This window comes from Pelophylax lessonae (assembly GCF_965119305.1).
Source record: "Pelophylax lessonae genome assembly, chromosome: 11".
NCBI classification, from domain to species: Eukaryota; Metazoa; Chordata; class Amphibia; order Anura; family Ranidae; genus Pelophylax; species Pelophylax lessonae.
The window spans coordinates 183,692,001-183,717,477 of record NC_138778.1 but is presented as its reverse complement, the minus strand read 5'-3'; the positions used below and the strand labels follow the sequence as shown (position 1 = coordinate 183,717,477).

Below are 25,477 nucleotides of genomic sequence, written 5' to 3'. Positions count from 1 at the left end.
TAAGGAGATCGTCTTGCACGCCTTGGGTGTGGTTTGGGCAATTAGGGTGTACCTGGCAGCTATGGAGTCTTTTAGGAAGTCAGACTCACTATTTGTGCTTACGGATGGGCCTCGGACAGGGTTGTCCGCTTCCTCTGCAACCATTCCCAGATGGATCAGACAGACAGTGATTCAGGCCTTATTCCATAAGGGGTCAGGTTTCTCCTTTCCCTATCAAGGTGCACTTTACTTGGGCGCTCAGTGCCTCCTGGGCCTTCCGTCATCAGGCGTCAGTGATGCAGGTTTGCAAGGTTGCCACCTGGTCGTCGGTGCACACTTTCACAAAGTTCTATAAAGTGGATGTGTTAACATCTGCGGATGCCTCTTTTGGCAGCAAGGTTTTGCAGGCTGCTGTTTAGAGGACTTGGTCCTCTTTGGGGGTGTATTGTTTTTTTCAGGTGGACTCCATTTGTTTTGGTTGAGCCCCTGTTGGCTACAGTTTTTAGCCTTGGGAATTTTTTGCTGTTCCCACCCCTCATGTTTAACACTGCTTTGGGACATCCCAATAGTCATGAAGATCAGGAGCTGTGTCTGTCAATGAACAAAAAAAAATGTGATTTTTGTTTTGACTTACCGTAAAACCCATTTCTCTGATGTTCATTGATGGACACAGCACCCACCCCTCTGTGAGTTGTGTTTTCTCTGACACTGCTTGTAACAAAACTCAGTACCTATAACCGAGAGAGGGAGTATACCCCCTAGGACTGCCCATAGGCATAGCCAGACTTTTTTTTTTTTTTCTGCCTTGTGTCCTACTCCTGTAGGGGGCAGTATAACCCAGTGGTTAAGAATATTAGGAGCTGTGTCTGTCAATGAACATCAGAGAAATGGATTTTAGGTAAAGTCAAAAATCCCATTTTACCTGGAAAAGTATTATTTCAGGCTTTCTGTGGTCTTTATTTAACCATTACAGCAAGCTGATTTGTGTAGCTGAATTCCAAAGCATTATCTAAACTCAAGAGAAAAACTTTAGTATATTACAGCGTCACAGTCCTGAGATGTAGTGGTTGTGTTCCTGTTCAAATTATTTTTTCTGACGTTTTTCTCAATATTTATACCTGGTGATCCTGCCAGTAACATATTTCCTGTCCTAGGTGGGGAAACACACACACTATGCTGTATTTATAGGGGATCAGCGTTGTCACCCTAGGACAGAACTACAGATTACCTCCTGCTCTACTCATCCATATTATTGGGGAAGTGTTCTGTAGTCCACAGGTAACTCAATTCAAAAAGTGAAACCCATATATTTTATATAGATGTGTTACACACAGAGTGATATATTTCAAGCATTATAGATGTGTTACACACAGAGTGATATATTTCAAGCATTTTTCTTTTAATTTTGATGATTCTTGCTTATAGCTAGGGAAAACCCAAATTTCAGTATCTCAGAAAACTAGAATATTACATAAGACCAATGGTGTTGATCCACTGTTTTATCAAGTCGAAAGTCAGCGCAGCCCTCAACCAGGAAAATCTTCACGCTTCCCTCTGCTGACCAGCTTTATGGAGATGCAGATTTAACTACCTCACATCCGCGCTACAGCCTATATACGGCTGCAGCGCGGACTTGAATTTTCGGGAGGCCGTTTTTAAACGGCCTCCCAGAAATACTCTCCCCGCGCGCTCCCGCGAGCGCGCATCGGGGAGAATCTGTGTCGGCCGTGTCCCTTGGACACAGCTGATCACAGATCGTGGTGAATGGCCAATCACAGCGGCCATTCACCACGTGATCAAGCCGTCCATTGAGAGATGATCTCATATGTAAACATATGAGATCATCTCTCATCGCCGGCGCTCTTTCCTCACACAGAGCCTGCAGTGTGAGGAAGGAGGGGGAGCCTCACAGCGCCGGGGACACACAGCAATGTAATCAGGGCACTGATCACCAGTGCCCTGATTACTAAAGGTAAAAAAATACACAAATTGCCCCCCCCATGAGTGCCCGCCATCAGTGCCCCCCATCAATGCCCACAATTGGTGCCCATAGTGCTGCCAGTCAGTGCCCATCAGTGCCTGCTCATCTAGGCACTGATGAGCACTGACTGGCAGCACTATGGGCACTGAGTGTGGGCACTGATGGTGCTGCCTATCAGTGCTCATCAGTGCTCAGCAGTGCCACCCGCCAGTGCCCATCAGTGCCATCCGCCAGTGCCCGTCAGTGCCGCCCGTCAGTGCCGCCTCTCAGTGCCCAGCAGTGCCGCCTATCAGTGCTCATCAGTGCCGCCTATCAATGCCGCCTATCAGTGCTCATCAGTGCGTCATATTAGTACCTCCTCATCAGTGCCCATAAGTGCCACCTCATCAGTGCCCATAAGTGCCACCTCATCAGTGCCCATCAGTGCAGCCTATCAGTGCCCATCAGTGCCGCCTCATCAGCGCACATCAGTGAAGGAGAAAAATTTATTTTCAAAATTTACTCGCAGAAAGTAAGAAACTTTTTTTTTTTTTTTTTTTTCAAAATTTTCTGTCTTTATTCTTTTTTTTTTTGTAAAAAATAAAAAACCCAGAGATGATTACATACCACCAAAAGAAAGCTCTATTTGTGTGAAAAAAATGATAAAAATTTCATATGGGTACAGTGCAGCATGACCGCGCAATTGTCAGTCAAAGTGTGACAGCACTGAAAGCTGAAAATTGGCCTGGATGGGAAGGGTGTTTAAGTGCACAGTAGGCAAGTGGTTAATTTTCCAGCAGGACTTGGCACCTGCCCATACTGCCAAAAGTACGAATACCTATTTAGTGATAATGGTATCGGTGTGCTTGATTGGCCAGCAAACTTGCCTGACCCAAACCCCATAGGGAATCTATAGGGTAAGGTCAAAAGGAAGATGAGACACCAGACCTTACAATGCAGACAAGCTGAAGGCCACTATCAAAGTAACCTGAGCTTCCATAACACCTCAGCATTGCCTCCATGCCATGCCGCATTGATGCAGTAATTTATGCAAAAGGAGCCCCAACCAAGTATTGAGTGCATACTATACTGTACATGGACATGCTATTCAGTAAGTCTGTATTAAAAATCCTTTTTTTTTTTTTTTGGTCTTGTGTAATATTCACATTTTCTAAAATACTGAATTATGGGTTTTCACTAGCTGTATGCCATGGTCATCAAAATTAAAAGAAGAAATGCTTGAAATATATCAGTCTGTGTAGCATCTATGTAAAATGTGAGTTTCACTTTTTGAATTGAATTACTGAAATAAATTAACTTTTTAATGATATTCTATTTTTTTTTATTTTTTTTTATTTCTATTTTATAAAATTTTTAAAGTTGAGTTTTCTAAAAAAAATAACATAAAAAATATTCAAAACAAAGCTACAAACAAGGTCTGTGTACAAAAGACAGATAAAGTAACAAAAAACTGTATTCCACTACTTTTCAGGGTCACCAATGGGAATGGGGTAAGTGATGACACACAACTTCCTCTGAGGGATTATACATTACCATTTTAGCTGATGATTGCTTTCAAGCAGACCATGCACTATACAATTTTATTGTACAGTTTCTTTTTTATTGTACAGTTTCTTTTAGATCTTTCATCAACTGTGTAGTGCAAGAGCCTGTCCGATTTTATACCTAATATACAGATCTAGGTATGATCTAGGCTCATACAGAAACTGCAATTGCATCAGATCAGTTTATTTATCAGCTCTGTGTATTCTTTAAAATGAAAATATTTTGAAAATCCAGCAACAATTGTCACCCCTCCTGTGGTGTACACGTATCCATACTGATGGTTCCATGTTTTGTCTCTTTGCAGTTGGATTGTATAACTTCGACAAGACCAAACAATGCATTGGAACCATGACCATCGAGATCGACTTCCTTCAGAAGAAGAGTGTGGACTCCAACCCTTATGACACAGACAGGATGGCTGGAGAGTACATCCAACAGTTTAATAACCAGGCTTTCTCTGTCGGGCAGCAGGTACAGCTGTTCGCAGACTACCACCAAACCACTGTTTAATATTTTTCCTCTTATGAGTGGTCATTACCCCTTTTATGATACAGTTGTGCTCATAAGTTTACATACCCTGGCAGAATTTATGATTTCTTGGCCATTTTTCAGAGAATATGAATGATAACACAAAAACTTTTCTTTCACTCATGGTTAGTGTTTGGCTGAAGCCATTTATTATCAATCATTTCATCAACTTATTATCAATCAACTCAATTAAATCATAATGACAATAGAAACTACCCAAATGACCCTGATCAAAAGCTTACATACCCTGGTGATTTTGGCTTGATAACACGCACACAAGTTGACACAAAGGGGTTTGAATGGCTTTTAAAGGTAATCATCCTCACCTATGATCTGTTTGCTTGTAATTATTGTGTCTGTTTGCTTGTAATTATTGTGTCTGTTTGCTTGTAATTATTGTGTGTGTATAAAAGGTCAATGAGTTTCTGGACTCCTGACAGACCCTTGCATCTTTCATCCAGTACTGCACTGATGTTTCTGGATTCTGAGTTATGGGGAAAGCAAAATAATTGTCAAAGGATCTGCGGGAAAAGGTAGTTGAACTGTATAAAACAGGAAGGGGATATAAAAAGATATTCAAGGAATTGAGAATGCCAATCAGCAGTGTTCAAACTCTAATCAAGAAGTGGAAAATGAGGGGTTCTGTTGAAACCAAACCACAGTCAGGTAGGCCAACTACGGTTTCTCCCACAACTGCTTCAAAGGCACAGGAAATGTGGTCAGAATTGATGGCAAGATGAATGCAGTCGGTAATCAAAAAAGACTGGAGGAAAATTTGCATTCATCAGCTCGAAAGCTGCGCATGGGACGTACTTGGACATTTCAACATGACAATGATCCTAAACACAAGGCCAAGTCGACCTGTCATTGGCTACAGCAGAATAAAGTGAAGGTTCTGGAGTGGCCATCTCAGTCTCCTGACCTCAATATCATTGAGCCACTCTGGGGAGATCTCAAACATGTAGTTCATGCAAGACAGCCCAAGAATTTACCGAAACTGGAGGCTTTTTGCCAGGAAGAATGGGCAGCTTTACCATCTGAGAAGATAAAGAGCCTCATCCACAAATACCACAAAAGACTTCAAGCTTTCATTGATGTTAAAGCGGAGTTCCACCCGAAAATGAAAGTTCGTTCCATCTTCTTGGTCCGGGTCACCAGAAAAACAAATTGATAATCGCAATTTTAAGAAGTTTAGAAGATAATATACTTACCTTACTTCCTCTTCCTCCCCTCGGCAGCCACGGCGAGTCGTCACTTCCTGGCTTGCAATGATTCCTGGGAGCTGAACGTCATCGCTCCCAGGAATCAATGCGCCTGCACCGGCCCCGACGTCAGTTCCGGTGCAGGCGCCGTCATACCCTGCTAAACAGCTTCTGGGCATGCCCAGAAGCTGTGCAGGGACGACGCTGCAGACCAGGAAGTGACGGCGGGGCCGGCGCAGTGCATCGTGGGACTGAAGAGGACGCAGAAGAGGATCGCGTTGGCTTCAAGTGCCCACACCTGAGATGGCAGCGCTGGAGAAGACATTTTCAAGGTAAGTATTTCTTCTTGCTGGTAAGTGCAACCCGGAACAGTTCAGAGGCTATCCATTGTGGAATGCACTAGCCCTGACTGTCCCGGGGGTAATTTTATGTATTTTTTTGTTTTTTTAGGTGGAACTCCGCTTTAAAGCGGGCAATACACGGTATTAGGAACTGGGGTTTTTAAACCTTTGATCAGGGTAATTTGGGTAGTTTCTGTTGTCATTATGATTTAAAAAGAGTAAACACAGTTGATTGATAATAATGGGCTTCAGCCAAACACTAACCATGAGTGAAAAAAAAGTTTGTTTTATCATTCATATTCTCAGAAAAATGGCCAAGAAATCATACATTTTGCCAGGGTATGTAAACTTATGAGCACAACTGTATCTTTGTTTCTGCAGTTTGAGCAAATGTACTGTATAGTGGTTGCATCAGTACAGATCAATCCTGTTTCCTGTCATCCATTTCATATTGGAATTCCTAAAGCTTTGCTTTTTAATGTCTATATGTACAAAGCATTATGTTGGCCCCCAGACAAAAACATTTTGCTGGCCAGTGCAGAAATATAACCCCCAGGCCCTCTTCTTCTTGGGAAATCTTTCATGGCATCTGGGGTTCCTGGAACCTCTTCTGGCTTCCCTTTTTCAGCGGTTGTGTTTAGGAAGTACAGCGGTTGTGTTTAGGAAGTACACGGAGGAAATGTTTGCACTTTTTCCTGTACTTTTTATATCTTCCGTAGGTGGATCATCTGTTTTTAATTATTTGTCCTGCCTACGCAATGGCTGACAGATGTCAGGTCCACACAGGGACCCCTAGTGGATACCCTAATTCTCACTAGATACAAGCGGCCTTCTGCCCAAGTGAATTTGGACCCCGTGATATCCAAGCGATCTTCACAAGTGGCCACCCAAGCCAACAATAGGCCAGCAGATATTTAACCCCTGGATCCCCGCTCCATCCTGACTGGCATCTATACACCACACCATATCCGTTAAGCCTCCAGACCCCTTCAACTTATCTCAGTTCTAAAAGCCGACACCAGCATTAGGATCACGCTGCAATACAATGGGGTGCAGTGGGGGAATGAGCACCATCTCTCAGCTCCAGCACCACAAGAAAATTTGGTGATACCTTGAAAAAGGCTAAAAATGTCCTATAGCCGAAACGTGTCGGAACTGTCTGTTTGCACTCACATCCTTTCCGGATGTCTACACAGTCTAATCAACGGAATCACCTGTTCTATTCAAGTAAAATGTGAAATCCAGCGGTTTATACCGCAATTGTTTGTTACAAGCTCAACAACACTGTTTGATTTTGTTTATTTATGTATAATAAATATATTTTGTTTTAAAGTCAATCTTTTGCCTACACAATCCCATCTTCTTTTGGTTTGAGGAATCAATATAATCTTGTTCTATTATCTAGGGATGGCGGCAACCACCCACACTTTAAGTAGCTCCATAGACTACCCCCAATACTATTCACTTGTTTTCTATTCCTGTCGCAGCAGAAATGTCAGCTTCATGTCAGGCTGGGAGGCCCCCCATGGTGAGGTCACAGCTGATAACTAACACCCTGTCAATGATTAAACTCTATCCAGGCGAAACGCATTAGATGGGCATGACTTCAGGCTGTGACTGACAGTGGGCATGCGGTGAATAAAATGTTTGGCGGATTGACATCACAAGGATATCAACCAGACGAACTATATAACTATCTAATTATAAATGTGAAGCCACTTTTGTATGGACTTTTGACACTCTCTAGGATACTGGACAAAGAGAAAACTGTCATTTATTAAAGCCTTTAGTTTTCTTTCATGTAATCATAACTGTAACATGGTTATGTGACAGTTTTATGAGGGTCTTTTTATCAAGAGATAGGGACGGCCTTACAGTCTGACATTTTTGGAGTGAATACAAGTCCAGTGGTGTATTTTTTTTGTGCTGCCCTAGGCCTGAATAAACTTGGGCACCCCCTAATTTAAATATGACCCACCCCTTCCTGCAAAGGCCACCCCCCTTTCTGTTTATGACCCGCCCTGTCATCTGTAAACCACAGACCACAACCAGTCTCTCAGTGCCCATAAGTTCAGCCTCATCGGCGCCCATCAGTGCAACCTCCATTACTGCGCATCAGTGCAGCATATCAGTGCGGCCTCATCAGAGGCCACCAGTACAGCCCCATCAGTGGCCACCAGTTAATCATATCAGTGCTGCCTTATCAATGCAGCTTATCAGTGCCATCTCAGAGGCATTCAGGGCAGCCTCATCAGTGGCCATCAGTGTGCCCATCAGTGAAACATATCAGTGCCCATTAGGGCAGCATATCAGTGCAGCCCCATCAGTGAAGCTTATCAGTGCTGCCTCATGCCCATCAGTGGAGCCTCATCAGTGTCCATCAGTGCAGCATATCAATGCTGCCTTATCATTGCTGTCTCATTAGTGCCCATCAGTGCAGTTTATCAGTACGCACCACTGCTGCCTCATCAGTGGCCATCAGAGCAGCATATTAGTGCCCATCAGTGCAGCCAATTAGCGTATATCAGTGCCCATCGGTCCATCATATCAGTGCTGCCCCATCAGTGCAGCTTATTAGTGCCACCTCATTATTGGCCATTAGTACAGCCTTATCAGTGCCCATTAGTACAGCCACACGTCACGGGATTAGTAAGATTACTCCTTTATTTTAAGAAATTTGGACTTGTGTTTGCTGCCACTGATTGTAATTATAGGATTATTTCACTTAATTTGTATAATGACTGGGAAGTTTAGAGTCATTATATAAATAAGTGATATAATCAATGGCAGCAAACACAATTCCAAATATCCTAAAAGAAAGGAGTAATCTTACTAATCCAGTGACATATTGTGATGGTACATAGAAGGTGAGCAGGTCCAAAATATTATTGTCATATACAATTAAAAGTCTTAATTGTATAAGATGCAATTCAGTATGCTCGCTCAAGGACAAGGATGTTTAAAGAAAATAAATTATATTATTGACATGATGCCGGCCATACCTGGGGGTGGAGGAGATTAAGCGGAGCTTTAGGCTGCAGTGCCACACTCACTAGCATTGGCGGCCGTCAGGCCAGTTGTATTAAGTGTGGTCGGCAGCCTGCAGTCTAGTCTGTCCGAATGTACTCACCAGCCAGTATTCTCATACCGGCAGGTAGCAGTGTGACTGCTTTATGTGGGTGCCAGACTGACTTGCCTCCTGGACCCTGTCCTCCGGCCCAATTTGCCCCATAAGACTGGCACTATACTAAAAGTGTAGTGCAAGCCGGCTGGGACCTTTTTCGTGCGGGAGCCAGGAGGAGGCGGGTTTTTTTTCGTACCGGTTGCAGTTTATATGCTGCCCCTCTGCAAAGTTCTGCCAAAGTCATTAATAAAAAAGTATCCTTTTTGAGTAGGGCTATACTTTTAAAACCGTTAATGAGTGAAGATTCAGATTATTAGAGATTGTCCTTGTTAACTTTTTATGGAACCAGTTTAGTGCTCAGTATTCAATCCCCTATAGATGATACCAATACGATGTTACTTAGCCTGCTGCACTTTTTCCCTCTGTCATTTTGCAAATTCTATTTGACATACTTTATAACAGGGGTCTTCAAACTATGGCCCTCCAGTTGTTCAGGAACTACAATTCCCATCATTCCTAATCATGTCTGTGAATGTCAGAGGTTTTCATTGTCTCATGGGATGTGTAGTTCTGCAACAGCTGGAGGGCCGTAGTTTGAGGATCCCTGCTTTATACCTTGGCTTTCCCTGGTCTTTCATCTGCAAACATCTGCTTTGTTCCTTGTCTGCAGCTGGTGTTCAGTTTCAATGATAAACTTTTTGGGCTGGTTGTAAAGGATATTGAAGCAATGGACCCATGCATCCTGAGGGGAGAGCAGCCTTCTGGCAAGAAACAGAAGGTAAGATTTTATTTAGATTTTTATCATCTAAAACCTTCTTTAATGATTTTTTTTGTAATGTTGTTTTTCCTACCCAGCATTTTTTAATGCAATTTCCTTGTTAAAAATCTGTCAGTTTCTTTTCTATAATTGTGCAGTAGCCAATGCAGAAAACATCTACTACAGCCTTTCCCACCAGGGTTTCCACTAGCACCAGTTATCTTTTCAGCTATCCATAAGGGGAGAATTCTTCCTATTACCATCAATGTAACAGAAGCACTCCTCTCACTGATCACCATTATATCATTATTACTGAAAATAATACATTTCATTATACAGAAAATATCCTCGTGATTTTTTTTCTGTAAATAAATGTACAGGGCAGCCTTGTGTAAGTTAAAAACTTTATGCAAAAAAAAATGTCTAATTTGACACATGTCTAATTTTTTATATTTATTGTTATAATACTGTTAACACTAGAGTCCATGTACACTGCAACTTGTAAACGGCCGTTTAGGAGCAGTTGGGCGTTTTTTCTCAGAAGCCCCTGAACCCACCTCCATGTTATCTTATCTGTCCATGTACACAGGGTCGTTTACAGTCATTTGCAGGCAGTTGAGTTCGTGACGTTTTTTGGAAAGCAATTATTTGCGTTTGAACGTGTGTTTCCCGGCGTTTCAAACGCAAAAACGTGACCGAAAGCGATGACCCGCGTTTAGCGCTTGTGTTTTTCCTATTTAAAGGAAAATTATTTTTTGACCTCTAGAAACAGTTCTAAATGCAAACGCCCGCTAAACGCAGGTGCAAACGTGACACAACGGACGTTTTAAACATCCTTTAAATTCCAGCATTCAAGGGACTTTTTAAAACGTCCGGCGTACATGAAGCCTAATGTCTCATGAGCTGTAGATGTAATTAGTAGACCTAAAAGTTATTTCAAGGGGTTCCTGCTTTTAAAAAGGTTGAGAAAGGCTGAGTCTTTTGTGAATGTGTCTGAATATAGATCAGTTCTGGTTCTCTGTATCAAACGGGTTTACCCTTTCATTCTTCTGTACTACTTTTGACAAAAAGGAGAAGCAAATTACCAGTCACTAGGAATGAGCTCAGGCATGTTAGGATCCTAGTCCTAATCCACCTAAACAATTCCTCCAGTAAGCCGTCAGTGCGCAACGCCAATAATGAGCAGCATGGGTATGTTCAGCTGCGGGCCGGGAAATGCCTCACTGCCTATGATTGCCGATGTGCAGTGATGGCTTCCCGGCGGGTTTGCTCAGGTGGGTTGGGACTAGGAATTGAACACTCCTGATCCCATCCTTACCAGTTACTATCTATCTTTTTCCCCTACACCCTTCTAAAGCGGGCCATACACTGATTGTTGGAAAATTTTACATTGATCAGTGGCTGCAGCTGCTGATCAGTGTAGTCTGACTGCTTCTGTCAAAAGACAATGTCCCAGCGGGGGTGGGTGGTGGTAGAATTCCTCCATCCACCTTGTTTGTGGATAGAGAAATCTCCTTTTTTTTTCTTTTTTTTTTTCTTTTTTTTCCTTCAGGCCGCTGACAGTAACATGTAACAGCGTATGGCTAGCTTTAGGTCAGCAGCATAGAAATAGAAGCAGGATGTCAGTTCTGCATTTTAGTAACTTCCATTGTTTGCTGGAGATAACTGTAGACTGCTGTGGACAGGCAGTGTGGCTTTCAGCAAATTTTTGAAAAAATGGGGAGCCTTGTTTTACCTATGGCCTTGTACCTATTGGCTTGTCTCTTTAGTTCCTTCCCATATGTTTTGCACAGTCTACACACACCTATACTAGTAGGTTGACTTCCACCCAAGTTGGCGTGTCAGTAGATTGGAAGTTCTGTATGTGTATACAGTATATAAATAAGCATAAAAAAGACCCTTAACCACAACCATCACACAACACAATGACATAGCATATAAGATAAGACATAGCATATCATTTCTCTGTTTGTAAAACTTGATCTACTTTTTCTTCTGCAGATTGAAGCGGGTCTGGTGGTGGGAAACAGCCAGGTGGTGTTTGAAAAGGCAGAAAACTCCTCCTTAAATCTCACAGGTGAGTTATACTATGTTGCAAAATGAGAAATTTTGGTGCTAAGACTTCCATGCCAATATATTTTATTCCGAAACGGATAGTCTTTGTTGCATTGAATCCTCGAACAGTCAGAGGTTAATTTGACATAAAGGAGGGTTAGTGAGTACAGGGCAGATTAGTGTTATGGTTGCCTGGAGGCTTAACATTGGGGGTTATAGAGACGGTGGTCACTGAAGTTACCTAAAGGGGCTGGTGTTTTAAAGAGGGCTCCACAGTGGTGTTTACTCCACCACCGAGGGTTATAGGGAGGCTTAGTTTCTGGGAAGGCTCTGCGCTGGGGTTGACACAAAGTTGGCCTTGGTATGTCTGTAAATACATTAGAATGAAAGCTCTCAGTGGCACTGATTTTCAATAGCTCTGTATATGTAAGTGCTGTATATAAATAAGAAGCAAAAAAGGCTTTGACAGTTAGACCCTGGGATTTATGGTGAGGCTCAGCATTGGGGTTAGTGTAGTGGTCGCTAGGAGTGTTACATAGTCTGTTACATAGGTTGAAAAAAGAAACAATTCTGTCTAGTTCAACCAATATAATGGAAATCAAACATAGATAAAATAAGTGCAGCGCTAAAAAGGTATGTACATAAAATCATAAATCACCTTCAAATGAAGGAAGTAAAAAATTGAATAAAATAATTTTACAACTAAACCTCATAAAAAGAGTTGAAATCTTTGTGAGAAAATGTCCATATAGAAATGTCCATATAGAATTGCAGAAACAGAGTCCCAAGTGAAAAGGTGACTTTGAAACAGATACTGGTGATAATTGTGATAGAATCCAACACCAACAAGGTAATACAAATGCGCTCACCAGAAGTAATGAACCCAAAATTCCGTATAGAATATGGGTCATTAAAGCAGGTTATGGTAATACGTCCTCTCTCTCAGCATACCGTTGCCCAATGTACATGCCAGGATGGATAGGGTGGTCAGCAATGGAACGCCCGGACTTCCCAACGGATGATGTATACTTGAAAATGGCCAAACGGTGCAAAGATAGCGTAAAACTGTTTCTCAAAATTTATTAAAAAAAAAGAGAAACACACTTACAAAGTCATCATGTAAGGCAACGCATGTAGTGAGGAGATGGCAGAATAAGGTTCTGACGCGTTTCATCCAATAGGATATAATCATAGAATTGCCAATTTTGGGTCCAAATTTACGGAATTTTGGGTTCATTACTTCTGGTGAGCGCATTTGTATTACCTTGTTGGTGTTGGATTCTATCACAATTATCACCAGTATCTGTTTCAAAGTCACCTTTTCACTTGGGACTCTGTTTCTGCAATTCTATATGGACATTTTCTCACAAAGATTTCAACTCTTTTTATGAGGTTTAGTTGTAACATTATTTTATTCAATTTTTTACTTCATTCATTTGAAGGTGATTTATGATTTTATGTACATGCCTTTTTAGCGCTGCACTTATTTTATCTATGTTTGATGACCACTGCTTATGTCAAGTTGAAGTGCTGGCAGCTTTTATTGACCACAGAGTCAGCGCGGTTTGATTCCACTATCTATCCAATATAATGGAAAGGTAGTGTGAAGGGAAACGTTTATGGTAGGACATTGCTCTTTAAACCAGGTGCCCCTGACACTAAAAGCTGATGTATTGCAGTAAAGGATAGAAGAAACAGAAGTTGTCTGATTTGCCATTATCACCTAATGATGTAATGGCATTCATCTTCTGATCTGTTGAAAATAAAAAGGACATTTTAAAATCTGATTGGATGCTCTGGTTTGCATTATTCAGCCTGTGTACCTCACGGATTGATTAGCAGCAATTAACAGAACCATTAGAAGCTGCTAAGTAATATTTATCACATTGTCATAACTGAAAGCTCTTTAACCACTTAATAAGCGGTGGCGGTTCACAGCATTTTTTTAAAGGCAGGTTTTGCAGGTACACCTCTATCCTGTTGTGCTGTCTTTGCTCCTGCAACATTTTATAGTTTTTTTTCAACGGGTACAATTTAGTGCATTTGTGTATGCCTTGTATATCCATATAGTATTGCCCCTTTCTAATGCAGGTTAAGGGAGTAGTTGATTACATATGCTTTCTTACATGTGGGCTAATATGTATCAATATGCAAGTACGTGCCTAGACACACATCACCATTGCTTGTAGTTAAAAAATAATTTTGACATTGAAAGAATTTAGCCAAAAGAGAACAGACGAGCAACAAATCTGCTCCAGTTTAGGTATTCATTAGCAGTCATTACTTTAGCTGATAGAGGGCAGCAGAGACCAATGAGAAGTCTGTAAAAGAACAGAGCTATTACACAGGCCTGAAGATTAAAGAAAAAAGCTAAAAAGACAGATCCGGCAAGTTCATCTTTTTATTATATAGCTGTGCTAATGGGGATCTAGAATCTCTTTTTAAATAAAATCCTTTCTCCAGTTTTTGACAGTGTTTTTTTTTTATTTTAATTTGTTTATTTAGACAAAAGCAGAGGATAAATTCCAATACAGTAGTCACAGAACTCAAACAGCATGACTCAAATGGTAACAATAGACAGTCTCAAATGGAATTGAATATATGCAAGTTATCCAAAGGAAAAAACATGAAAAAAAGAGTGTAGAACATGAATCAAGCCGGCATGTACGAACTACTGGAACTCTCCAGTGCCCTATAATTTTCATAGATCAGAGAGAGGTGAGAGAAGAAGAGGTAGAAGGAGAAAGAGTGAGAAGAGGAGAGAAAAAGGGGGGGGGGGCGTTAGTGACAGAGCAGTTTTACTCTCTAATTATTGTGAATGAAACTGCTGTCCTGACTGCTTGACTTGCCTCTAAATTCAGGTAAAGCAAAAACCAAGCAAGATCGTCAGTCCATAATCAACCCCGACTGGAACTTTGAGAAGATGGGCATTGGTGGTCTGGACAAGGAGTTCTCAGATATTTTCAGGAGAGCCTTTGCTTCAAGAGTCTTCCCTCCAGAGATTGTAGAGCAAATAGGTAAGTCTTTTAGATGGGGAGACTTATGAATGGGAATATTATATGCGGAATAGGGTTATTGTATATGATATTTGTTGCTGTATCTTTTCACTTGCTGTGTGGAAGATAAAGTTATAGAATCTTCATTACAAATTGTGAAACAAAGAAAAGATCACATAGCAGTGCGTTGCTAACCATACAGGGACAAATAGGATTGCAATATGACAGTGCTGATTGGGAAACAAATTTAGAAAGAACCTGCATTTTCTCAGGTTGGGCCTGAAATAATGTTTTTATATAGCAATACACAAGTAAATGATTTGGTCCCTTTTCTTTTTGCTGCATTTCATGAAAAGTCTAAGCCACACCAGTGCTCCTGCTGGCCCTTAGTGGGGAATTTGTAAAGTGCAATTCCACCCTGAAGTGATATTTTAGGTAGATTTTTGTGGGCTGAGTCAGACCTTCATTAATTCTGGTTTAAAAATAAATGTACTTGCGTATGTATTCAAGATAAGTTCAACTGTTGTAAAATTTAAAAAAATAATAATAAATGCACATCTTTTTGAAGGTACAAATGTTTACATTGCAGCCTTTAAAGCATTGCGCCCACTATCAGCAGATCGTAAATGCAATGCCTTGGATCTTGCAAGCACTCAGTATGCTGCCTGCCTGTACCTCAGGCAGATACAGGCAGTCACCTCCAAATATCCAAATTCCTTTTAGAATATTGCCCATATATTATGGGGCTGTGGAAGTTAACTGGAGGAAAAGTGTACATTTTCTTTAGACTAGCCAGTCATCTATTTGTTCCTTTTTTCCAAGCTGCACTACAAAATATCTTCGCAGTAATCTGATTATTAACAGTTGTACCTAAATGCACCTTGCAGTATACGTGTAACAATGTGTCTGCAATTGCCACCATAGTAGCAGGCTCAGTAAAGCTAGAAGGGCTTTATTGTGTCATTAAATAAGGGAGCTGTCCAGAAGCTTTTCACCCCTCATGTCTCTCCACAGCTATGGACCCACACTACACTTCAGCTATGGTAATAACCACTCCTTATAACAGGGGCGTAACTACAGGGGTTGCGGTCGCAACCAGGCCCCATGCTCCAGGGGGCCCTGTGCGGCTCCCCTGTACACCTGGATAGGAGGGGCAGCAGGGGCCGCATGTAGAGAAATCACTGCCCTCCTTTTTCCTCCTGTAGCTGCAGGGGGAAAATGGAGGAGATTGGTTCCTCTGTATGCTGCCCCCGCCCCTCCTCCTATCCATCCAGTTCACTTGTATTCTGCTGTCTCTGGGCCCCTGTGTGCTCCCCTGGTCCCCCCCCCCCTACTGTGCTGCCCCCCCTGCTGAGCTTCCCCCCCCCCCCCACTGTGCTGCCCCCCCCCCCTACTGTGCTCCCTACCCTCTCCTGCCGGCTGCTGCAGGGGATGTGTCACATTAGAGAACCAGGAAGGGGTCGGTAAATAGGTAATTTACCAGCCAGCTCCTTCCTTTTCTCAATGGACAGAGTCATAGTCAGTGACATTGTAAAAAAATAAAATAAAATGATAAAAAATAATACAATTAAAATACCAAAAAAATAAAAACAACTGACACCAGTGGGTGAACTTCCAGGATCGTAAAGGTCACACTTGCAACCGGGCCCTGGCATTCCGCCACTGTGGGGAGGCCCCAACATCGCAGGAAGGTGGCCCACTGCAGAACTTGTGAAAGGGTCCCGCAACGAGAGTAAAGGGCCCCAGGATCAGTGGGAAGAGTCCCAGGCTTGAAGGGAAGGGCCCCGGCCAGGGGTCCAGGGGGCCCTTCATGGTTTCCTGCACCGGGGCCCTGAAGGTTCTAGTTACGCCTCTGCCTTATAATATCCTCATAATAAGAAAATGACTACTCTGGAGGCTGAGGGAATGGGGATCAGGAGATCCTCATGTACCTCAAAATATTTGGCTACATGTTTTAGTTCAGGTCTGAAAGCACGCATGCTAGAGACAGCCAAGCAGCTAGCATTTTCAGAGGGTTATCAGCATTAGTTGTGTTTTTCTCTCAGCATAGGTTTCCTTTATAGCTTGTGATCCTTGTGAGGACAGAATTATGGGAGCCACCATAACTTGGCAAACCAAAATGTTTATTTTATAGTTTTGGATAGAGTAGGGAAGCATTCAAACCCCTGCTGGGTTTTTACTGATTGCAACACAGAAATAAAAATTCCTTCCCTTCCCCACTCTTACACTTCACCAGTGCAGTCTTCAGAGTCCAGAGCCTTCACTGTCTAATTAGCTGGTGGACTGGAACAAGCATGAGGGATAAGAGTTCAGACTGCAGTGGCAATACGCTTGTAAGTGGCTTATTACAACACCAATTCCAAAGAAGTTGGGACGCTGTGTAAAATCGGCTTAAAAACAATACAATGATTTGCAACTCTCCTAAACCCAGGTTTTATTCATAATAGAAAATGGAAAACATAATATTTAAACTGGGAAAGTGTTTTTTGTTTTTTTTTTTGTTTTAAAGCGTTTTATTCGGGTTTTAGGAAATACAGTCTTAAAGGCAAGATCTGGAAACAAAAAAAATTTTAGCATCAACAAATACCGGTGAGCTGGACAAAGTTCCATCCGTTACAAATAATACACGAGGGACAAACATATCTATCCATTTAAAACAAACAGGAACTGTACAGTAAATACGTTGGCAAACTGGTCATGAGATGTACGTCAAGAATTTTTAATTTGTATGCAACTTAAACAATGTATACCGTAGTTAAGAGTATGTAGTAGGTTGTCTGAAACACACTAGATCCCTATAATGTAGGGAGGGAGGAAGTATGGGGAGGGGGGAGGAAGAAGGGGAGGGGATATGTCAGAAGAGGGCAATTGGATAAGGCCTGGTAAGTAGTGTGTCTGGTGCCTAGAATTTGTGGGTAATGTGCGGGTTTTCTAAGGGTAAACATGGTGGGGCCCGAGCTATATAGGAGATAGAAAAAAAAAATGGTTGGAAGGAAGCAGATACCGAATTAGTTACATAGTTACATAGTTACATAGTTAGTGAGGCTGAAAAAAGACACAAGTCCATCCAGTTCAACCTATGTGTGTGTGTTTGCTTTTAACCGTACATTGTATACCCCTGTATGTTGTGGTCTTTAAGGTGTCCATCCAATAGTTTTTTGAAACTATCAATGCCCCCGCTGATACGACTGCTTGCGGAAGAGAATTCCACATCCTTACCGCTCTTACAGTGAAGAACCCCTTACGCACTTTAAGGTTAAACCGCCTTTCCTCTAGTTTTAGTGAGTGGCCACGTGTCTTATTGTATTCCCTTACTCTAAATAGTTTGTTCCTTATGCTCGGGTCGCCAGTACAGTATTTGTACATTGATATCATATCCCCCCTCAAGCGTCTCTTCTCCAGAGAGAATAGGTTCAGTGCTTGTAGTCTTTCCTCATAGCCGATGTCCTCCATTCCCCTAATTATTTTTGTTGCCCTTCTCTGGACTTTCTCCAGTTCCAGCACATCCTTCCTGAGGACCGGTGCCCAGAACTGGACAGCATACTCCAGATGTGGCCGGACCAGAGTCTTGTAGAGTGGAAGAATAATCTCTTTATTTCTGGAGTGAATCCCCTTTTTTATACAACCCAGTATTCTGTTGGCTTTGCTTGCAGCGGCTTGGCATTGCATGCCACTTCCAAGCCTGTTGTCTACCAGTACCCCCAGGTCCCTTTCCATCCTAGACTCACCCAGAGGTTCCCCCCCTAGTGAGTAGCTTGCTTTCTGGTTTCTGGCCCCCAAGTGCATTACTTTATTAGGAAATTAGGAAAGGGGAGGTGGGGAAGTCCCATTTTCCTTTCTATATTCAATTCCAACTTCCCTTACCCTTATCCCCTATTCCCACGGGTCAAGTTCCCATTGGCTGTTACAATTTTGATCGTTTATTATCCTGGAGAATTCCGCTGATTCAGCAAAATGTAGCCAACAGGCCCAGGTTTTACAAAATTTGTTGGGCGTCTCTCTAGTCTTATGCACTAGGTCCTCCATGTCGGCAGTTTACCTAATACGCTGTAGCCATTCCACTGTAGAGGGAGGGGCTTTGTATTTCCAGTGTAGGGGAATGCACAGTTTAGCTGTGTTAATTAGATAAAGAACTAGAGATCGAGGTCTTTTATACACTGACTGTGGTAGGGACGTGTGGTGTAGGAGATATTGTTCAGTGTAGTTCGGAGAATAGGTTGTGATGTTCGATTTCCAGAAGGGTTTTATGAGAGGGCAGTCCCACCTGATGTGAAGTAATGAGCCGGGTTCTGGGTTGCACCTCCAACAGAGGCGAGACAGTGGGGTAAATTTTGTGCAGTTTGCCTGGTGTTCTGTACCATCTTGAATAGATTTTTGAACCCATTTATCGAATAGATTTTGAAACCCATTTAGTGAACCATTTTTAAGAAAAAATAAGGTAATTTTGAAATAATGGCAGCAACACATCTCAAAAAAAAAAAAAAATGGTACAGGGCTGTGTTTACCACTAGGGATGGGCTCAGGCGTGTTTGGATCCTAGTCCCAACCTACCTGAGCAATCCTGCCAGGAAGCCCTTACTGTGCTCAGGTGGGTTGGAGCTACAATCCAAACACGCCTGAGCCCATCCCTGTTTACCACATTGTAGCATCCATTTTTCTTTTAACCACTTACCTACTGGGCACTTTAACCCCCTTCCTGCCCAGGCCAATTTTCAGCTTTCAGCGCTGTCGCACTTTGAATGACAATTGTGCGGTCATGCAGCACTGTACCCGTATGAAAATGTTAGCGTTTTTTTTGAGGCCGAGCTCTTTTTTGGTGGTATTTAATCACAGCTGAGTTTATTATTTTTTGCTAAACAAACAAAAAAAAAAAAAAGACCAAACATTTTAAAAATAATTTTTTCATTCGTTCCTGTTATAAAATTTGCACATAAGTAATTTTTCTCCTTCACTGATGATGCAACACTGAAAGGCAGCACTGATTACCTTTTTTACCCAGTCATGTTACCGACCTGTTGCCAATTAGTTAGTTTAATTCATTGCAAAATGCTCTTCCATTTCTTCCTTGTGAGTACCACTTACTTTGCCAGCTTTTTGTTGCTCTGTCCCAACTTTTGTGAGATGTGTTGCTGCCATCAATTTAAAAATTACCTTTTAAGTTTTTTACATTTTTTTTCTTAAAATGATATATTTTCTTATTTTTAAAGATTTGATATTTTATTTACAATAGAAAACATATGGGTTTAAGAAATGTGCAAATCATTTAATTCTGTTTAATGTAGATTTGACACAGCGTTCCAACTTTTTTGGAATTGGGATTGTTGTGGGGGGGCAAGATTATGGTACGAGCTGGAGTTTGTAAGGGGATACTTTATTTTTAGAAGGAGAGGAATCCGTCCACACACAACCCCCTTTTAATGCAACATAATTTCTGTATAATTCTTTTCATTACTGATGCGCATTAAACAAAATATTTAAAGGTCTGCACAGCTTGATGAACTTTGATAAGAAGGAATACGCCCACTGCTAGCATTCTATTACCAAGCTGTGCTGACAGGTGTGTTTAGGTAGAGGGAGCTGCCTGTCATCCCAGTCAAATTCTTCTGGACTGTGACCTTTTCCTAGCGCACAGGTGTCAATGTACAAGGAACACACTGGAGGAGATAAAATCTACAATACAGAGCTGGGTTGCTCAGCAAGGCTTGGGAAAATTGCAGGAATTCTACAAAAAAAAAAAAATAGGTAAACCAGTTTATCTGTTTCACGCAGTGTTCTTGCATATAACAGGAGCACCTAGCACAAGACGCTACATTCATATATTAGCATTTCCTATGGGAAAATATAGATACAGAAATCATAGTGCAAAACTTTTTTCTTTCCAGTTACATAGTACAGAATGGCAAAAAAACATTTTTTTGTCTTGCTATCTGCTACCCATTTGACAAACCTCCCTTCACTTCCTGCCTTAGAGGCGCAATAGGAAGTAAGGGGAAATCTCTCCAGTGTGCCAAAAAATCCTGTTTTAGATCCTGACCGGTATCTGCATTGGAAGATTTACCCTTCCCTTCTCTTCTGGATTTCCCATCTCTTTCTGTTTCAGTGACAATGGTCAAAAAGACAAACCGAGCATGTGAATCTTTCCAGCAGGAATACAGATCCTTATATAACCTATCCGAACCTACAAAAAGTTGACACTAAACAATATTCTTCTTCTTCTAAAATAATTCATACACATCCACTACCTAATGGTCCTGTAATCAGTCTTTCATGAAATCCTTTCCTACTGTGTTTTACGGTTTCCTTGTAATGTCCTCTGTGAGCTCCTGAACCTCTCCTTTTCTCATTCTTTCCATTTGCAGTACACAATAGTTGAGGTCACTGCTCTATGCACACTACACATCCCATAGTCCAAAGTTCATAATCCATCTCAGGAATGAGCGAGAGGGTGGCTATGTTCTAAATACAGTGGGACCGCGTAGAATGAACGGATACACCCTCTAACAGGAAGTCTGATCACAGCAGCAAAAATTGCATTTTTCTCTATCGTTCATTGACAGACGCAGTTCTCTCTGATTCATATCAGTAGGGTTATACTGCCCCCTACAGGAGTAGGACACTAGGCAGAAAAAAAGTTCTGGTTATGCCTATGGGCAGTCCTGGAGGGTACACCCTCTCTCTTCCTGCATAGGATGTCTGTTTTAATCTGCCTAGTCAGGAGTAAGGACCTAGTTCCTTGCTGGGATCTGTGGTCCTGGCATTAAAAGTATTTTTTTAAGTAGATTTTTTTTTTTAGCTAGCCTTTTTTTTTTCTCCGGAATTTTTTCCTGTGAGATCTTCAAGCAATTATGCCGGCCTGGGTGATGGGCTGGATCCCTATATCAAGTGGTCACCCCAGTCTGGCCAGCGAGCGCGTGCAGGCCTTAGCTCCGCGCGGGGTCGGCCGCGACATAGTCCCACTGGACAGGGACTGGCCCCGCGAGTTAAATGTCTCGCCAGGACACACACGACAGGGTCTAGGCTTATGTCGCGGTGTTCCTATTTGGCCAACAGCCCCCCCACTTCAGGTGCCGTGGGGTCCTGTCAGGAGATGGCGCCCGCCTGTGTTCCTGGTATGGTGAGTAAACCTCCCCCCCTTTCTTGGCGGATTTGTGGGTGTACGCGGGCCCCTTTCTGGGATGGGGCAGACCCTCACACTCCAGGGTTTCCCTCTGGGACCTCTTTGGCAGGCCGCATGGGGGGCCGGGGAATGCGTCATCCGCTGCGCTCGACCGATCATGCGGGGGTGCCTTGGTGGGTTTTTTTTGCCATGGAGGTGTAGATGGGCTGTTGGGGTGGTCCCCCTGTGGGTCCCGATTACCGCTTTCCTGCGCGGGCCGCCATTTTGTTTTAGCCTCTGTCTGCTTCTATGATGGCCATCTTGGTACACCCATTTTCAGCCATTTTGCGGTGGATATTTTGCTGTGAAGGCCGGTGGGAGTGTCATTTTTGTCATTCTTTTTGCAAATTTTGCTGGCGGGTTCCTCAGATTCAGTAGGGACCCTGCAGGCCATGTGTCCCCACCTGACCCCTTCCCAGGGGCCGCAGGGCCTTCCGGGTCTCCACTGTCCATCGCTGCCTTTTCGGCAGTTTGGGAAGCATTTGGGCCCGGGTGGAGGCGGGGGGTGCGCTGAAACGTTTCCCCACCTACCCCTGCCTCATCTGATGTCTCGGATTCTGAGTCTGACTCAGCCGCCGCAGACGTGGGCCTTTCTGACGGATCTGTTACCTCGCACCCTCTCTCCTCGGATGATGATGACATTTCTACCTCCCCTGCCACGCTTGATACAGGCGCTGGTGGATGCACTGGTTGTTTCGGTGCGTGACACCCTGCAATTGGAGGACGCAGCGGCGGCTGCGCCTGGGGCGCAGGTAGCATCTGGCACTCACATGCCATCCGGAGCAGCTTATTTTGCTAGCATGCTCGTGTAGGATGGGTCCGTCTGAGATGTTCCCCTGGGGTGTCTAAGCGGCTGTTAGGACTGTTCCGCCTTGGTGGACGTACGGTCTCTAGCTAATTAGGACTACTGTTGTTCACGTGAAGGAATCCCCGTTCTTTAAGGACTTGGGGGAATAGGATGGCGCAGGCTGTGGCCCACGATCTGTACTACCTGGTGTAGTCTGCACTGGGCACAGTGTTAATATTTGCCCTTGCCACGCAGACACTGCCTGATGGGCAGAGTTCCAACGCCGTGACTTGGTGTGGGGCAGAGTTCCAATGCCGTGACTTAGTGTGGGGCAAGTCCCTCTTGCCCTGGGAGAGCTGTTGGACCAGCTGGCGCAAGGGCTGCAATTTGTTTGCGGTGCTACACTGGACGAGGCTCCTTTTGTATGGTTCACCTGTCGGTTTTAGGGGTGGTTGTCTGGCGTATACTTGCCGGAGTGTTGGTCTGCGGATCACACTTTTAAGAATGCCTTAATGGATCTCCCTTTTCAGGGGGATCGCCTGTCTGGCGCTACCCTGGATGACGTTGTATGAGGAGGGTCTCACGGAGTGCTTTTCTTCTACAGGCTAACAAGGGTAAAGGCCTTCGTCGCAGACGGGGTTCCTCCCTTTCAGGTCAAAAGCAGTTTCTTCGTCCCCGGGGGACAGTCGATGTGGTGAAGTCCTTCAGGACTTCCTTGGGTGTTTCCAAATGACCCTGGTCTGGCGAACAGGGGATCATTTTTTTTCCAGACCTGTGGACATGGCCTCCTCGGCCTGAAGGTGCACCCTCACCCATCTAGGGGGTGGGGGGGCGTCCTAGCTGATTCTTGGACCTGCGGCTGGCCCGTGTCCCAGGCAGCTGGGTTCAGGAGGTCATGCGGTCAAGTTGCAAGATCGGGTTTCGATACATTTTTTTGCTGGTAAGGTTTTCCCTTCCAAGGTACGGCTGTCCCCAGATCGCTTGCAGGTGCTCTGTGTGCCAGTTCAGGCTCTGGTTCAACAAACTGGACCTACTGGCCCTTTGATGTTTCCGTGCAGATCAATAATTCCAGTTGTTATAGGTTTGCACGATGGTGGCTTCCCTACATCTGGGGGATTCCTGACCTCCCTAGTTATCAAGATAACTACCTTCACATTCTGTCATTTTCGGGACACCTACAGGTTCTCCTTTTTGTTGTTTTTGCTGTGTGGAAGGATTTCGATCGGTTTTGGCGTTACCCCTTGGTCTCGCTTCTGCTACAAGGGTCTTCACAAAGGTGTTGGCTCCGGTCCTGGCACTGTTGCGACAGTGGGGTGTTTCGGTCCTGGTTTCCTGGCCGATCTGCTTCTCCGTTTGGTGTCCCCTACGGTGCTGATAACGGAGTTGGAAGTCACCATGAGAACTCTGGAGGAGTTCAGGTGGGTTCCCTGGTCCCTTCCATGGGACTGGACTATCTGGGCCTGACTTTGGACTCGTCCTCAGTCAGGGTGTTTCTCCCTCGGGGGGTTGGGGTACCTCTTGGAACTTCAGAATGCGGTTCGGCTGTTGCTGTCCCGCACATGGTCGTCCCTTCGGACCTGCATGCGAGTTCTGGGACTGCTGGTGTCGTCTTTCAAGGCGGTCCCTTTCACTCAATCCCTCCTGGGGGTTTTCCCCAGACGGGAATCCTTCTTGAATGGGACTAGAATCCAGACTCTCTGGACTTACAGATCTGATTGCGCCGGGTAACCAGGGGGTCTTGTTCTGGAATCCTTCCTCCCCTTTTTACTGGAGTCCTCGGCAGGTTCTCTGCTTCGGGAGTATGGTCCCTGAAGGATCCAGGTTACGATTACTGTCCTGGGGCTGAGAGCGATCCGGATGTGCCTAGCTTACTGGTTCGAGCACCTGCAGCTGTCCGGTGCACGTTTAATCAAGTACACCTCGACCGTGGCTTATGTCTTTCACCAAGGGGGCACCAAGGGTGTCCTTGCGGCCTTGGGAGTGACCGTTCTTCATTGGGCAGAGCGCCTTGTTCCAGCTCTCTCTGCTGTTCCTTTCCAGGTGTGGAAAAATTGGTAGGCGGATTGCCTCAGTCGACAGGCCTTGGCTACAGGGGAATGGTCCCTGCATCTGGAGGTGTTCCAGCAGTTGTGCCTTTGTTGGGGGCACTCCAGACGTTGTCCTATTGGCGTCGCAGAGGATAGTGCAGAGGTCGTGGCCCGCTTCCCGGGACCCTCTGGCGGGTGCAATGGTGGTACCATGGGTTCTGTCATAGGCAAGAACTTTCGCTAGGTTCATATTGAACAATATAATGGCGCACACATACACAGAATTTTTTTTTTTTTTCAAATCTTGCAAGTTAAAAACACCTGCTCTTATGAAGTAAATATGGGGATTTGGTCACTCCATATGGCCATACTGTGTGCTTAAGCCCACCACTACGTCAAAGTACCCCATTTTCAGTGGGTCCTACACTATTCATAGAGAAGATAATCCCACTTCTCAAAACCATAGGGCAATACTCACTCCTGTCATGGGAGAAGTTTGCAGGCTGCAGATTCCTCTGCTGAAACTGCAATAAAGGGACACCTCCTGGAACTACTCACAGGTGGACAATGATAATGAGGTTTTGGTGTGGGGTGCTCCACCCAGAAGTCTGGTCAGGACTACATGAAACAAAAAGGTTAGGTTGAACATGAACAATGCTGTGAAGTTTGGCAGGGTCACCTGCGCAGGCTGACACCGGCATGGTCGTGTGAGAGTGCTAATGGATGGGCCAAGGTCAGTATTAGCTGCTGTCTGCTTTTCCTGCTCTCGAGTTGCTGCCAAGAATCCTTTGCAGGATCGTGGCGGAAGGGATTTCGGTCATTCTCGTGGCTCCGGACTGGCCTTGCTGGGCTTGGTACGCCGATCTGATCTGGCTTGCTGCTGACGCTCCTTGGAGAATTCCTCTCATGGAGGTTTTATTATCTCCGGGGCCAATCTCCCGTCTGGCTTTACAGTCGCTGGCTTGCCGGCTTGACTGTTGAAAGCTGGGTGTTGAAGGA

The 25,477-nt window shown here is 43.9% G+C and overlaps 1 protein-coding gene across 1 annotated transcript in view; it reads left to right on the top strand.

Annotated features, from left to right (window-relative positions):
- NSF (N-ethylmaleimide sensitive factor, vesicle fusing ATPase) overlaps positions 1 to 25,477 on the top strand; it is a 166,997-nt gene that overhangs the window by 114,921 nt on the left and 26,599 nt on the right. Inside the window, exons 5-8 of the mRNA XM_082271580.1 lie at positions 3,810 to 3,976; positions 9,371 to 9,478; positions 11,459 to 11,534; positions 14,374 to 14,529. Coding sequence (XP_082127706.1) covers positions 3,810 to 3,976; positions 9,371 to 9,478; positions 11,459 to 11,534; positions 14,374 to 14,529 — 507 coding nt within the window. The remainder of the gene's footprint in view (positions 1 to 3,809; positions 3,977 to 9,370; positions 9,479 to 11,458; positions 11,535 to 14,373; positions 14,530 to 25,477) is intronic.